The 13,339-nt window shown below is 35.6% G+C and overlaps 1 protein-coding gene across 2 annotated transcripts in view; it reads left to right on the top strand.

Moving 5' to 3' along the window:
• Positions 1–12,124, top strand: part of LOC128990338 (gamma-1-syntrophin-like) — a 134,531-nt gene extending 122,407 nt beyond the window's left edge. Inside the window, exons 7-11 of one of the 2 annotated variants that reach the window (XM_054412676.1) lie at positions 2,187–2,371; positions 3,871–4,029; positions 5,463–5,687; positions 7,072–7,281; positions 10,938–12,124. In XM_054412676.1, the coding sequence (XP_054268651.1) occupies positions 2,187–2,371; positions 3,871–4,029; positions 5,463–5,687; positions 7,072–7,281; positions 10,938–11,045 (887 nt within the window). In that variant the 3' untranslated portion in view covers positions 11,046–12,124. Of the gene's footprint in view, positions 1–2,186; positions 2,372–3,870; positions 4,030–5,462; positions 5,688–7,071; positions 7,282–8,714; positions 8,867–10,937 lie in introns of those variants that run through there. The other variant, XM_054412677.1, reaches the window with a different exon arrangement.
• The last annotated feature ends 1,215 nt before the right edge of the window (positions 12,125–13,339 follow it).

Raw genomic sequence — 13,339 nt, 5'->3', positions numbered from 1 at the left:
TTTATTTACAAAATACTTACCTGAAAAAACTGTATTATTTTCTTGCTGAATTCAGTAAAATTATGACATTTCTTTATTTCCGTAGACTTCTGCTAGGAAGTAAGCCTATTTATTATTACACTTACCCTCTTTTAATGTATTTTATATGTAATATTTAAGGTGCCCTAAAAAAAGTAGGCATACTGAAGGAAAAAACCTATAAAAATGTCAACCTCACTGTTTACGATGAAAATATTTTTAACATAGCCATTTTCGTATTACTTTAATTAAATTATACAAGTTTTATTTTGTGAGGCTTTTTTTAATAAAAATGTATCATTAGGGATGTTTACTTACTGGTAATGTATTTGTCTAAAATTAGGTGAACGTTTTTTAGAACAATTTAGTTTAAGTCAAATGAAAAATAAATTAGAGCCTAGTTTTTATTAGGCTTTTTGAGTTAAAAAATAATACTATAACTACTCAAACATGATAAAATATTGTGATTGTTTGTTTTTAAATTGAAATTTATGTATAATATATATGTTTCATTTAAGTTTAGGGACCCTGTAAACGAATAAGTAGACTCTAACCACTCCTTTGGGATTAAATTTGTAGAAGTTTGATATTTGACACTATCTTGGACGCCATCTTGAAATTGAGACCTTTCCAGTTGTCAAACTTTGGTAAACTTTTGGTATGTTAATCAGCACACCTAACCCTACCAAAAAACGAAAAAAATCCTTTTGTAGGAATTTTTTGAGGGCTAGGTGGTTTATTTTCATATCTGCAGGCGTCTATTAGTATTCAGCGTATAAATTCTGATTCAAGTCCTGTGAGCTTCTTGAAGAAAAAACAACTACTATACACTTATTACTTATTTATATTAGCCTTGAGGTACACCATGCAGTTGAGTTGCAAGTAAGTCTTGTACAGGGAGGGGAGAAGGGGGTACACCTCAAGTTGACAATGGGGCTGAGGCAGTAATATAAATGTGTACAAGTGTGTGATGGATTTAAAGATCAGTTAGATCTTTAAAGTAGAATTGTTGCACATTTAAGTTAGCACTTGTAATTTTATTTTACTTTGACAAAATCCCTTATGAAGACTCTCTATGAATTAAGGGATGCCACCTACTAACAGGGTTTACCTTTGTTGATGGCGGTCTTAGAGATGACCCTATAAGTTTGGCAATCTCTGGCAGTCAGCCCAATTCACACAAAAAAAATCTCTCAGAACCCTCACTCTTTTCCAAACAGACAAACACTACCATTCTTGTGTTGGCATGTACACAGCCTTCTGCAAACTTCAAACAACACTTTCCTACATTTGTTATGTCCATATACTTATCTGTTAATGGACACATTACCTAATACAGGATTTAAATGAATTATGCTTTAAATTGCACAGCTCTAATCACAGAGCACAATCCACCACACAACTTGGTGATTGAGATCATACAACTCTTATCACAGAACACAATTTGGTCACATCACAGTAGTAGGGGTGAGCATCAATAGTCAATGTTTTGGAAACATCGACCTTTTTCTATCGATGTTCGATGTCTTTTACATGGACGGTATGGTAGGTTACCAATGGTTTTGTTACATCGATGTTTTTCTATCGATATTCTATGTTTTTTACATTGACAGTATGGTAGGTTACCGAAGGTTTTGTTACATTGATGTTTTTGTCAAACATCGATGTTTTTGTCAAACAGATATGTTTTTGGCCATTAATATTGATGTTTTCTATTACTGGAGAGTACAAAAACATCAACGGTTGACCTATCGATGCTCATCCTTAAATCACAGTTTGGTTATTGAGATGATACAACTTGGTGGATGAGTCAAACTTTTGATATTACAACAAGACTGAGCTTTAAAAAGAGGTATGAACCAGCCAGAATAGTTGTTTGGGGTTTTTTAAAATATTACACAGTTGCATGATTTAAACTAGATGGCTGTATCACAATAATAACTTGTAGAATTTTATATTATAGGAAACCCAAATAATATTCAATAATATATAATATATTATTATTAATATTCAATCATTTTAAAGAACATTTTTGATAAGACAAAGTACACCAAAGTCTGTAATATGCCTATTAACTTGTAGTGCAATTTCCGTATGATACTAAAGGCAAAAAATTAAAACCAAAAGATACATTTACCCGATGTTTAACACTATTGAATGGTTTCCAGTTCCTCTGATGATGGCGTATGTTACCCGCTACATTTTCGGCACCGACAAGCTGCGACCAAATGCGTTTGAAGTTAGAGGTTTGAATGGCTCCAGCACAGGAGTCGTGCATTGTGACGATGCAGCTATACTCTCCCAGTGGCTTAAATACATCACAGACAATATCATGGGACTTACCCACTTACAAGTGAGTATCAATGGCTGAGCAATCTGAAAAAAATGTCTAGTTCCAAGCTAGATGTTCACTGCCTCCATTTAAAGGTCTTTCTGGACCCTCTTGTTTTGTGGAGAAGTCAACCCTAACTGAGTGGTTTATTTTGCTTGCCTCATAACTATGAGGTTGCCGGTTTGATTCCTAGAAAAGTCTAAATCTGTTTAATCGTTCAAAATTGGACCAGCTGCACAGCCATACCCACAGCCGGGCCTTGTGTGGTGTGAGGTCCAGTGCAAACATTCAGAGCGAAGCCCCTTACTACAAAAATGTAGCATCCTACATAAAAAAAATCTTCAATGTATAATATTAGTATTCATACTCTCCCGTTTTTCTTTTTCATAATTAACGTACATAAAATTCGCAGACTTTTAGAATTTGTTTGTATTTTTGCCTCAAGCTAAGGATCCCCCTAGGTGTGGGGCCCTTTGCAGTCGTACCTTTCGCACCTGCCTAAGGGTAAAAACACAGTGGAGCCGAGCAGGTCGCATACTCGCATATACACTGGTCCACGCATTACGGCTGGTTACCTGAAGCTGGGACATACACACAGTCGCTTGTCAGCCGCCGATACTAATATTATCACTTATAATATTAGTATGATAGAATAAACTTATGTTTGAATCATAGTTCATTTGCTATTTCATTCTACAGATCGTTGAGTACGTGACGGTTGTGGTGGTCCGGATGGGCTTGGTTCCACAAAGGCACACGGATAAAACCTCTGATATCAATTTGTCTACGTCCATTATTGTATTTCATGTAAACAAAACAACAACCAATTAAATCAACTAAAATAAACAACACTCCGTATACAAAGAATGCACAGTGAAAGAGTCTGCGTTGAACTTGTGAACCCGTGAACACATGGCTGTCAAGTTCTGCTATTTACGCATGCCCCAGTCGAGCCTTTCCCGCTTGCAGCTCCAAAACAATCGACTTGGCAATTCTTCTAGCTTGCCGCCTAGCTTACTGCTACCCTCTCGACTACCTGCTAGGCGCGACTGTGTGCGTACCCATAACAACGCGTGCTTTAATTTTAGATCGCAGTAAGCGAGGAAGCGACCAGCCAGGCTACCAGCTACCTGCCCTGCTCCGCTGTCTTTTTACCCTAAGACCGGCTCTGGGCATACCTTTCATACCCTTGATCCAGCTTGTCTTTGGGCGAAAATGATCCTGGCTAAAGATACAATGTGATCTTAGTCAGTAGCAATGCTATTATCACATTTATTTATCACTCATTATTCTCTCATCTTCACCAATACGCATTTATTAGTATTTTGCATGGTGTGTTGGCGTTGTAAAAACTATTCTAATTTAGAAGTTCAGAGTAATTAGTCTTTAAGATAAAAAAGATTCATAACGCCATTCATCTGATCCAATGTAACCAACAGCCACCTCTTGTCCATCTCAGCCTGACTCAATCCAATCTTCTCAACCTATCTATTATAATTTTAAATGTGACATTTCTGCAGATGAAACTGTACAACAGAAACTTCCCAGCAGCAGAGAGAATCGAGTACATGGGTTGGGTGAATGAGGGAATCCTCAACAACAACCAGCCGTGGCAGAGCTACCGGCCGCGCTTCCTCACTCTCAAAGGCACAGACGTGCTGCTGTTTGAGTCACCTCCGGTGAGTGAGTAGATCAACCCAAGGCCTCTTTTAACCTTTATTTGTCCACTCACAATCTACATACACCTGAAGCCTGTGCATAGGATGTATCTAGCATTACAAGAATTATCTGTACTACAAATCTTAAGTGGTGGCACGGGAACTAGATCCGATGGAACTGCTGTGTTTGTTTCACAGTTAATTGCGCTAGCCACGGACTCATTAAAAAAATACCACCTGAAAGTTTCAGATCTTAAGGTTTTCCTCACCCAATCACAAACAAATACAAGCCACCTAGCTTACGGCTGCATTTTTAAACTCCTTGGATGTGTCTGGCTTAAGACCCGGGTACCCAATAAAAAAAACATCACAATTTTAAACTTGAAGCTTAACTTGACTGGGACGGGTGGCGTCGTCCTGTAATCCAGCTACTAGGAGGTCACGAATTGTGGATATTTATAGGGATGCACTGTGGATGCGATGCTCCCTGGTGTGGATTAACGTCCGCACTAGTGAGTACTACGACTATCCGCAGTACTATCCTGATAATTAGACCAATTCGTAAATTACAAGGAAAAATGTGGTTCGGATTCCACTATAAACTGTAGGTCCCTTAGTTGCCATTAGCTGTATGGGCTATTAATTAACAGCTGTGTCTAAGGAACATGTCGGCCTTAGTCACTAACAAGACTACAAGATCGCGCCACTCATCCTACACTCATCCTTCACTCATATTTGGGTTAAAATACGCACATAGTGGCGTCCCCATCTTAACTAATTGATAATTGATAATTGATAATTGATAGTCATTACACTTTGAAATTCAATATTTTAGTAGATTATATACCTTTTGTCCATCTTCAGTCTCAAAATTGTAGTCTAGGGTTGACTAGCTTCGGGTCAAAGACCCATTTTCAAATCCTCATCAAGTGAGTTCCGTCTTGTCTGCCGTGCAGCCTGCGTCGGGTTGTCCCGCAATGAAATGTGACCGGCCAACCGTTATTGAAATGTTTTCTGTGTATAAATGTGAACTTCGATATCTGTATGTGTCGATGTGCATCTATGTATTTGTGAAGACTTCTGTTGGATTTATGGACTATGATGTAATTTTGAAAATCAATCTTTTGACCAAATACTAGTCATCCTTAGACTACAGGTTAGATACCAAAGACGGACAAAAGGTACGTTACCTATTATATTATTGTACAATCAGTCTTGGGGCAACAATGTTTAAATTGAAATTTTAACCATATCAGGGACTTAATTAAATATTCTAAAAAACAAACAATAAAATACTCTTTTTACAGATCTTTCAAATTTTCGGATTATTCAAAGGAGTTCATTAATAACATCCAAATCTTAGTACTTTTTAATTGTATCCTTCTCATAGACACACCTTATCTGACTACTTACCAGGTCCTTATGAATCATGATACAAACTTTGTGACTTTCAGCTCAACATCGGGGACTGGCTCGAGTGCAAGACGGTGTTCAAAGTATACCAGTCGATGTTGCGGGTCATCAAAGACTCGGAGAACGTGGACGAGAGACAACATTGTTTCCTGATCCAGACATCGGGTCAGGAGTCTCGCTACTTCAGCGTGGAGACTCGGCAAGAGCTGCTAAGGATAGAGAGTGCATGGCATTGTTCTGTTTGTGCGGCTGTCATGAAACTGGGGGTCAGTTGGGTTATTATAAGTAGTATTTGGGTAATTTAGTTTTTAGATGCGGGTTTTGGAAGAGTAAAAAGGAAGACCATTTATATTCCTCCTTACCATCCTGCCTGTTACCCACTCATTTCAGTTGTTTATCCATACAGGAATCCTAGTGTATTCTCTGGAGTCCCTCAGAATTTATAATACACTCTGAATCTTCATAACTATACAGTTGAGGAGTCCGCTGTACTGTCAATGTAGTTATTCCTACATGATTGTTTTGAATTTGTTTTTGCAAAAGAACAGTTTATATGTTTGAAACTCCTGGGACTGGCATTCAGTAGAACGTACAGTTTAATGAACACTTGTTATTAAAAAGTTGAGCCTCTAAAATATACCAGAATATTGAAATGGTCTAAAAACTTGCTTAATTATCCTCAGATTAGACTTAGCAACTAGTTACAAATTTAGCAAAAAAAAGACATTTTTATAGTTGAATCCTTCCCGGACGGGTGATGGATATATCCGCCTAAGTCTTTGGCGATAAAGGACGGGTGACGGATATATCCGCTTATGGTTTTTGATGTTCCGGACGGGAAGCGGATAAATCCGCCTTCTTTTCAGACAGACTGGCAGGCAGGTGCTTGAGCAGTAACCAGATGTTTCGCGGTACCAAGGCGCCACTTTCCTGCTCTCTCCATGGATGCGCTCTCTCTCCCGCACTCCCCCCTCTTTCATGCGCCTACCCTCTCCCGCTCCTCACCCTCTCCCCTCGCACCACCCACCTCTCCTACGCTCCCCCTCGACGTTTCGCGCTCAACACTACGTTGTCTTTATTTATTGTTTACATATTGTTCTTTATTTATTGCCTAACGTTGTCATGGTCATATCTTCAAAGACGGGTGTGCGGATATATCCGCTGCTTTTCTACTCATCCGCAGACGGGTAGCGGATATATCCGCATATTTAAAAACAAGTAAAAAAATTATTTTGACATTATGAAGTGTTCTATTGTGTTTATTTCATGTATACATGTATAACCAAACACAAAAAAGGAAAATAAATTTTTATTTTTTTCTCTAATTTCTTCCCGTCCTATATCACGATTTCGCCCGTCCGGGAAGGGTTAAGAATGCAGCAATTTTTTACAAAAACTAGTTACTAGTTATAGGTAGTTTAAAACTACAGTAATCACCTACTGAATGCAATCTGTAGATTTTTATACCTAAATGGTATTTATACCCTCTTTCAAACTCTCTTTTTCAATTAGCTGACGGGGAACGACACCCTAGATATTCCAATACCAAACAACCTTAAACATTAAACAATCTCAGCTGTCACTAGCAACTCAACTAGGTTGAAGCGTATGTCTCATTACTATATACTGTATCTCAATACTGGTTTCCAGAGTAAAACCTTCAACGTGACGACAGCCAACGGAGGCACCAGCGCTGGCCTCACTCTAGACTGGAACCTTGGGTTTGCGCTGTACGACATCCAGGCCCGGACGTACTCCTGGCAGTACAAGTTCTCCCAGCTGAGAGGCTCGTCAGACGATGGCAAGAGTAGACTCAAACTGCACTTCCAGGACTCAGAAACAAAAGCCATAGAGACTAAGGTAATGGATGTATTAAGTTAAGATAACACCAAGTTTGAATAGGCTATGATAAAACATGTATGACTATAATTTAGGGGTTTTCTTAAAAGCAACTCACTATGGCACAAGAAGCACAAACCTTACACTATGTTCAATAATTAGAATATTTGACTGTCATTGACATAATTCCAAACTCTCGACCAATGAAGGTTAGAGCTAAAAAATAATCAAACTTCAGGTTTAGTGCTGGCTAGGAAGCTCTACCATATGAACACCATTTATATCTTCCTGCAGAAGCTCAAAACAACAAAATTAATTAATTGCCTTTTGTATATAAATACCGGTAGTCCAAATAAGTCTGCCCATCAAAACTCCACTGAAGTTTGAAAAAGGACGTAATTAATAAACCTAATACTGTACAATCTTTTCAATGAGTAAATTAAGTTTTCATTAAATATTTAGAATAAATAATCTCTTTAGAATAAATATGAAACGATAGAGTTTCTAGCCACTGTGCACAAGGGAATAACCAGGATTTTCTTTTGGGGGGTGCTGACATTTAAGGTTCTTCAGGGGGCTTTGGAAGGGTTAGCAACCCAGGGAATATTATTTTGAAAATTTTTGAGCAAAATTGTAGTTTTAAGGCAATTTGAGCATTTTAAATATCTTATTTTGATTCATTACGGACCATAGTAAAATGTAAGATTGAAGTGTAAGACTTAGTTCCTTACCTTTACCGTTCGACAATTAACCATACTAACACAGTCAAATTCACTAAAAATAAAGAAATAATAACTAAGATTGTGATTTGTATTAGTTTAAAAGTTAACATTGTTAATTGCTTTGAAGCCATGGCATCAATTTTTTTTGATTTTTTAAAACTAATACAAATTACAATCTTATAGTTATTATTGGGCAAGCTCACCATTACATCCAGTTCTTGTTCTGTTCTGGTGAAACACTGACATTGCCGCTGTGTATGGTCCGTGCCAACTAACCTCGCTCATTCGTTTGACAAACCAAAAGGCATGACATCAACACAGGTTTATTGAACAGGTTAAAAAAGCCTCAGTTATATGTTAAAAACGTAATTTTACGAGAATTTCGTGGGGTGCTGGAGCACTTTCAGCACCCCCTGGCTACGCCCTTGCGTGCACTGCCTATGCATATGATCCTAAGATTGCAGATAACATGGACACCTTATTCGTTAAATATAGGCATCTAATTGTAAACAAATTCAATTAAATTTTGAAATGTTCATTGTTAGTTTATAAATTAAAATTTTGAGTACAATTAAACTAATCTCTGGAGATATCACATAAAACTTATCTGTCAGTAGTTACATAATTGTGCCTTTCCCACATAGTTAATTTCTTAACATTTTGACATATCCTCAAGTATATTTCTTCTTAAAAGTTAATCAATGTGATTTCTTTTACATTTCCTCCACACAGATATGGCCCCCCTCCACCCTGGGCTGCAGTAATCTTGTTGAAGTGTAGTTCCACACAGATCCACTCATCTTACGAGCCCACTGTCCACTACACTTACCACCACTAGTCTAGTCATAGGGTTCCTACAAGCAAATGCACAATCACATATTTTGTATATACATGTTTTTTATAAATTTTCCTAAAATTTTTTTATTAAAATACATAGATTAAGATATTATTTGATAATGTAACACAATCTGTATATGACATTTTATTCACTGTACACAACAGTTTTAGTTAGAAGATACAACATTATAAAAAGTTATAGACAAAATTGGTGTTCTTTTGCAATACAAAACTTTATATTTATAAGAGTTGGGCTGGTTAACAATATGTAAAAAATAAACTTAAAATATTTAAATTAGCTTGGTTACTTGGTATTGTTTTACATTCTTTAATTGCTTATATTTTGTTTGGTATAATATTATAATTACTAAGATTTTGAATATATATTCTTAGTCAATAGTTTATTTTAAAAACAATTTTAACTGTTACAGTACTTCTAACAGTTCTGGATTACCGAAAAAGATAGATTACTGATTACCGTCTAAAACTATCTGTTTTGGGAGGAATGGGTATGCTGATAAATTAGAGGAAAAAGACCAAAGGGTTATATAAAATGAGTATCAGACTGTTATAAAAATTAATTATAATCTCATAAGCCTGCCGCCAAACTCCATTGCCTCGGTGGTCTGTTTCAGTGTAAAAAACTCCTTTGACATTTCTTCCTTAAGCCGGGTTTTCCTAGGTGCGGAGTCGGCCAGCGGAGAGAGGAACGCGGAGAGCGGACTCAGCTGGTCTTAGGTAATTTAATGTTACTGTTTTCCTAGCAGCGGAGCGGAATGCCATGTTAATTTCAATTCCGCTCTCCGTTGTCCGCTCTCCGCTGGCCGACTCCGCGTCTAGGAAAACCCAGCTTTACTGATTTTCGGGATGAAACAGAACAGTATATTCCTCCCTTGCAACAAGGAAAACAGTAGTTTGTTTGGAAGTAATGTGGGAAATGTCTTGCAAATGTATATGAATTACAAACATGATATAACAATTTTCAGTCTTGTATAGGCCTACATATTGTTCTATTTTGTCATGACTTAAATCCGTAATCACGGCACTATAGTTTTTTCCTGCAACCGGAGGGACATCATCATCTTCAGCGGCAAAATTGTGAACATATCCTGCGACCACGCCAAATTCTTAAACATCTTCTCCCGCATGTGCTCCCAAAAACTGTAACTAACTCCCGCAATCACGGAGATATCACCATCTTTTTTTGCTTGCAAAACCCCCCAAAATCAAGAACAACTCTGGCGATTGCGTGGACATTGTCTTGTCACTCGCGATCTCTGCGGTATTTCAGACAAATGGAACAAATCTCATCCCAAAAAATATCCTGAATTGAATGTCCCTTAAATCCAATTCTTATGTCCTTGAATGTTGAATATCCACTTGAGGATTGAAAATATATTCCCCCCAAAAATTCTCTCAAATTTTGGGACCCATAAATCCCCAATAAGTACGATCACATATTGAATAGTTAGCAAAAACACGTCGAATAATTCACAGCCAACAAATAACCTGTCTCTCGCAATTGAACAAAACGAACTGACAAGATAAGACAAAGCGACAATCAAGTAGCACAATCGAGGTATTTGCAGTGATGAGTCATGAATGTGAACTGAGAGTAGCGAAGATTCCATTGGTGCCCAATTTAAAATGCTTTCTTTAGCATGGGCCCCCAACGAACCTGAAACTTCTTGTGCCCCCGGGCCCAATTTCTAAAGATGTGCTTACAATTGCACTCTAAAGTGGCTATTGATAACAAAGTAAAATCTGTATATATTTTAGACATTTTAACCTAAGTTTGAAAAAAAGATTATGGGTTCTTACTTTGTAGAGAGCCCCAATTCACGGACCTATGTAAATATAGTTATAAGTTATTCTTAGTGTATATTCATTGAATTTCACATACCATATACTGAATATACCTGGTTTTATTCCTGCTATACCCATGCCTACCTGTGCAGTAAAATCATATTCTGGCGGTTCAAAACCAATTTAAAAGATAAGTCTTTTAGGTGAGAAGATTCTATGTATTGAAGATATATAAAAATATATATGATTTAATTTGTTTTGTTGTTTTTGTACTCCTGTTAGCCAGTCAGCTAAGCTTGCAGCCTGTTACAGGAACTGGAGTGCCCCACTTTACAAGGGTTGCTGTTCTGCATGCATGCGTTCCTAACCGCTAAAGTCGCCTCAGTCGACCCAGCCTTCCTCAGCTCCAGAACGCCCTGAGCGCTCCTACTTCTCTCCACTTCATACAACCTCTATGTCGCGACAGTAAACGTTAATTTTCATGTTCTTTTATAATGCAATAGTATCCATTGTATAAAGTTTTTAATATTTAAGATTTCGTTGTTTGTAAAGCAGATTTTAAATTGTGGTCTAGACATTCCAGTTTATGTAGCATTCCGTTTTTCATTGTTCCTCTTAATGTTTTTTAATAGGTTTTCTTACGTGTACTTTTAGTGTTATTTATATTGCAGTGAATTTTTCAAAAGAAAAATTAATAATCAGTAGTTATATTTTGACAAATATATTTGTAAACAAAACATAGCAAGATAAAAATTATGTCCAAGATTATAATAGCAGGTGTAAAAAATGTGCTTTTTGAAAAATATAAGCCCAAGACTTTTTTACTAAGAATTGTTTAAATTGTAGAAACATTACTAATTACTATGATATGCAATAAAATTACAGTATATGAAAATGATTTAAACTCTTTGCAAAACGTCTATTCTGAGGAATAACTTTAAAAGAATGTCTTCTGAATTAAGTTAAATCTTTTTTTTTATATCGATGCTATAATTTTATTTAAAAATGTTACGGAAGACATTGTAACCTCTGAACATGATACTTGTATGGAGTGGAAGAAGGGACTTTTGATTTGATTTATAATATACATGCATATATTAGAGATTGCATTGATTAATTCACTATTTGAATCACATACCGTACCTGCTAGCATGAATTTGAACTTGTCATGAATTGCAAAATGTTGTGCATGATCAAATCAGTAAAAGCATCTTAAAGTCAGATATGCTTGAATAAAAAGAGCATGTAGGTCCTCAAAGATTTTGGAATTTTTTTATTTATTGAATGGCGAGGAGAGATTATTTCCTCAGGTATATTTAATTTTGTAATACCAATAAATATTGATATTTGAAATGTCAAAAACATTCAAATAATTAAAAACTAGTTGTATCTCAAGTAAAATACAAACTTTTATCTGACAATCTTTGGATGGTTTGAAAATTTTCAAATTTTATATTTGATTAAATAAATATATTAAATCTTAAAAACTAATTCTTTTTCAATTAACTCCTTAAAATTGCATATTTTTCTATATTATACTATTATTCAGCAATTCAATTAAGTAATGTTCATGGTCCACTTGTTCTTGCTTTTCAAAAAAAGTAGCAAACAATTACCTATAACGATACAATAACTTTTCTATTTATTAGCTTAGGGCCCGAAACATCCTTTGTATATAGATATTAGTAATTCTAAATGTATTATATGTACAAACACGGTTGTAAACTTATTTTTAATTAATTGTAATTTTGTTATCCTATTAAATGTTTATCCATGTACATTAAGTGTATATACATTGAAATGTTATATATTTTCTATATATGTTATCTAATTAAAGCTTTTTAATGTTGAACTGTTATTAGTTTAAGGAAACGTTACCTCATTAAATGATTTGCATGATGAACTATTTAACCAACCTGTAACAACTAAAGTTGACTTCAAGGGGGTGCATGAAGATTTTTCACAAACAATGTTCTCACTATCTTTTCTTGATTTGATAGACATCTCTTAACAAAAGACTAACAATTTCAATAACATCTTAAAAATTTATCTAAAAAATCTTAAAATGATCAAGGGAAAATCAATAAATTGTACATTAAATGATTAAATTATTGCAATCTGCTGATTTTTAAATCATCAGTTTGCTCATCTTTGTGAATAAATTCATAATAATTAGTATTTTCCAATAAATCATTATAATTACATTTCCTCCAAATTTCTTTCTTCATCCATCTGGTAATTGAATTGTTTGATTGCTTTAAAAATAAAGTAATAATCTCATTCTCATGATTCGTGGAAATTCTATTTGAATTTTTTTTCTTAGGATTATTGATAAAGTTCATAGCACATAAGACTCTATGATGGAAAATAGACTGTTTTAGTTTCTGGTTATAAGTGTCAGGGATTTAAAAAGAAATATTTCACCATTACAGAATTTAGTGGGCACCTCCTTAAGCAACTTTCTTGCTTTAGTTTAGAAGTTGTAAATTGACTATCTTTCGGAGTATTCAAGCCTTTGATTCATGGCAAAGTACTACATAAATAGCACTGTAGATGAATTGAGAGGAGCACAAACTGTATGTCTAGGTAGCTTGCCTCAGCTTGTACGAATAGTAGTAGATATTTGCCCTTTGGAATTGTTACCCACGGAGCTATTTATCATTTTGTTCCTTTAGTAGATAATATATTCTGGTTTTTCCTGGTTTTATTTATTT

Source organism: Macrosteles quadrilineatus, unplaced genomic scaffold, assembly GCF_028750875.1.
Source record: "Macrosteles quadrilineatus isolate MER2022 unplaced genomic scaffold, UCM_ALF_1.0 Scaffold_3__2_contigs__length_128488019, whole genome shotgun sequence".
In the NCBI taxonomy this organism is placed as follows: Eukaryota; Metazoa; Arthropoda; class Insecta; order Hemiptera; family Cicadellidae; genus Macrosteles; species Macrosteles quadrilineatus.
Note: the sequence above shows the minus strand (reverse complement) of the source record. Positions and strands in the feature narration are given on the sequence as shown.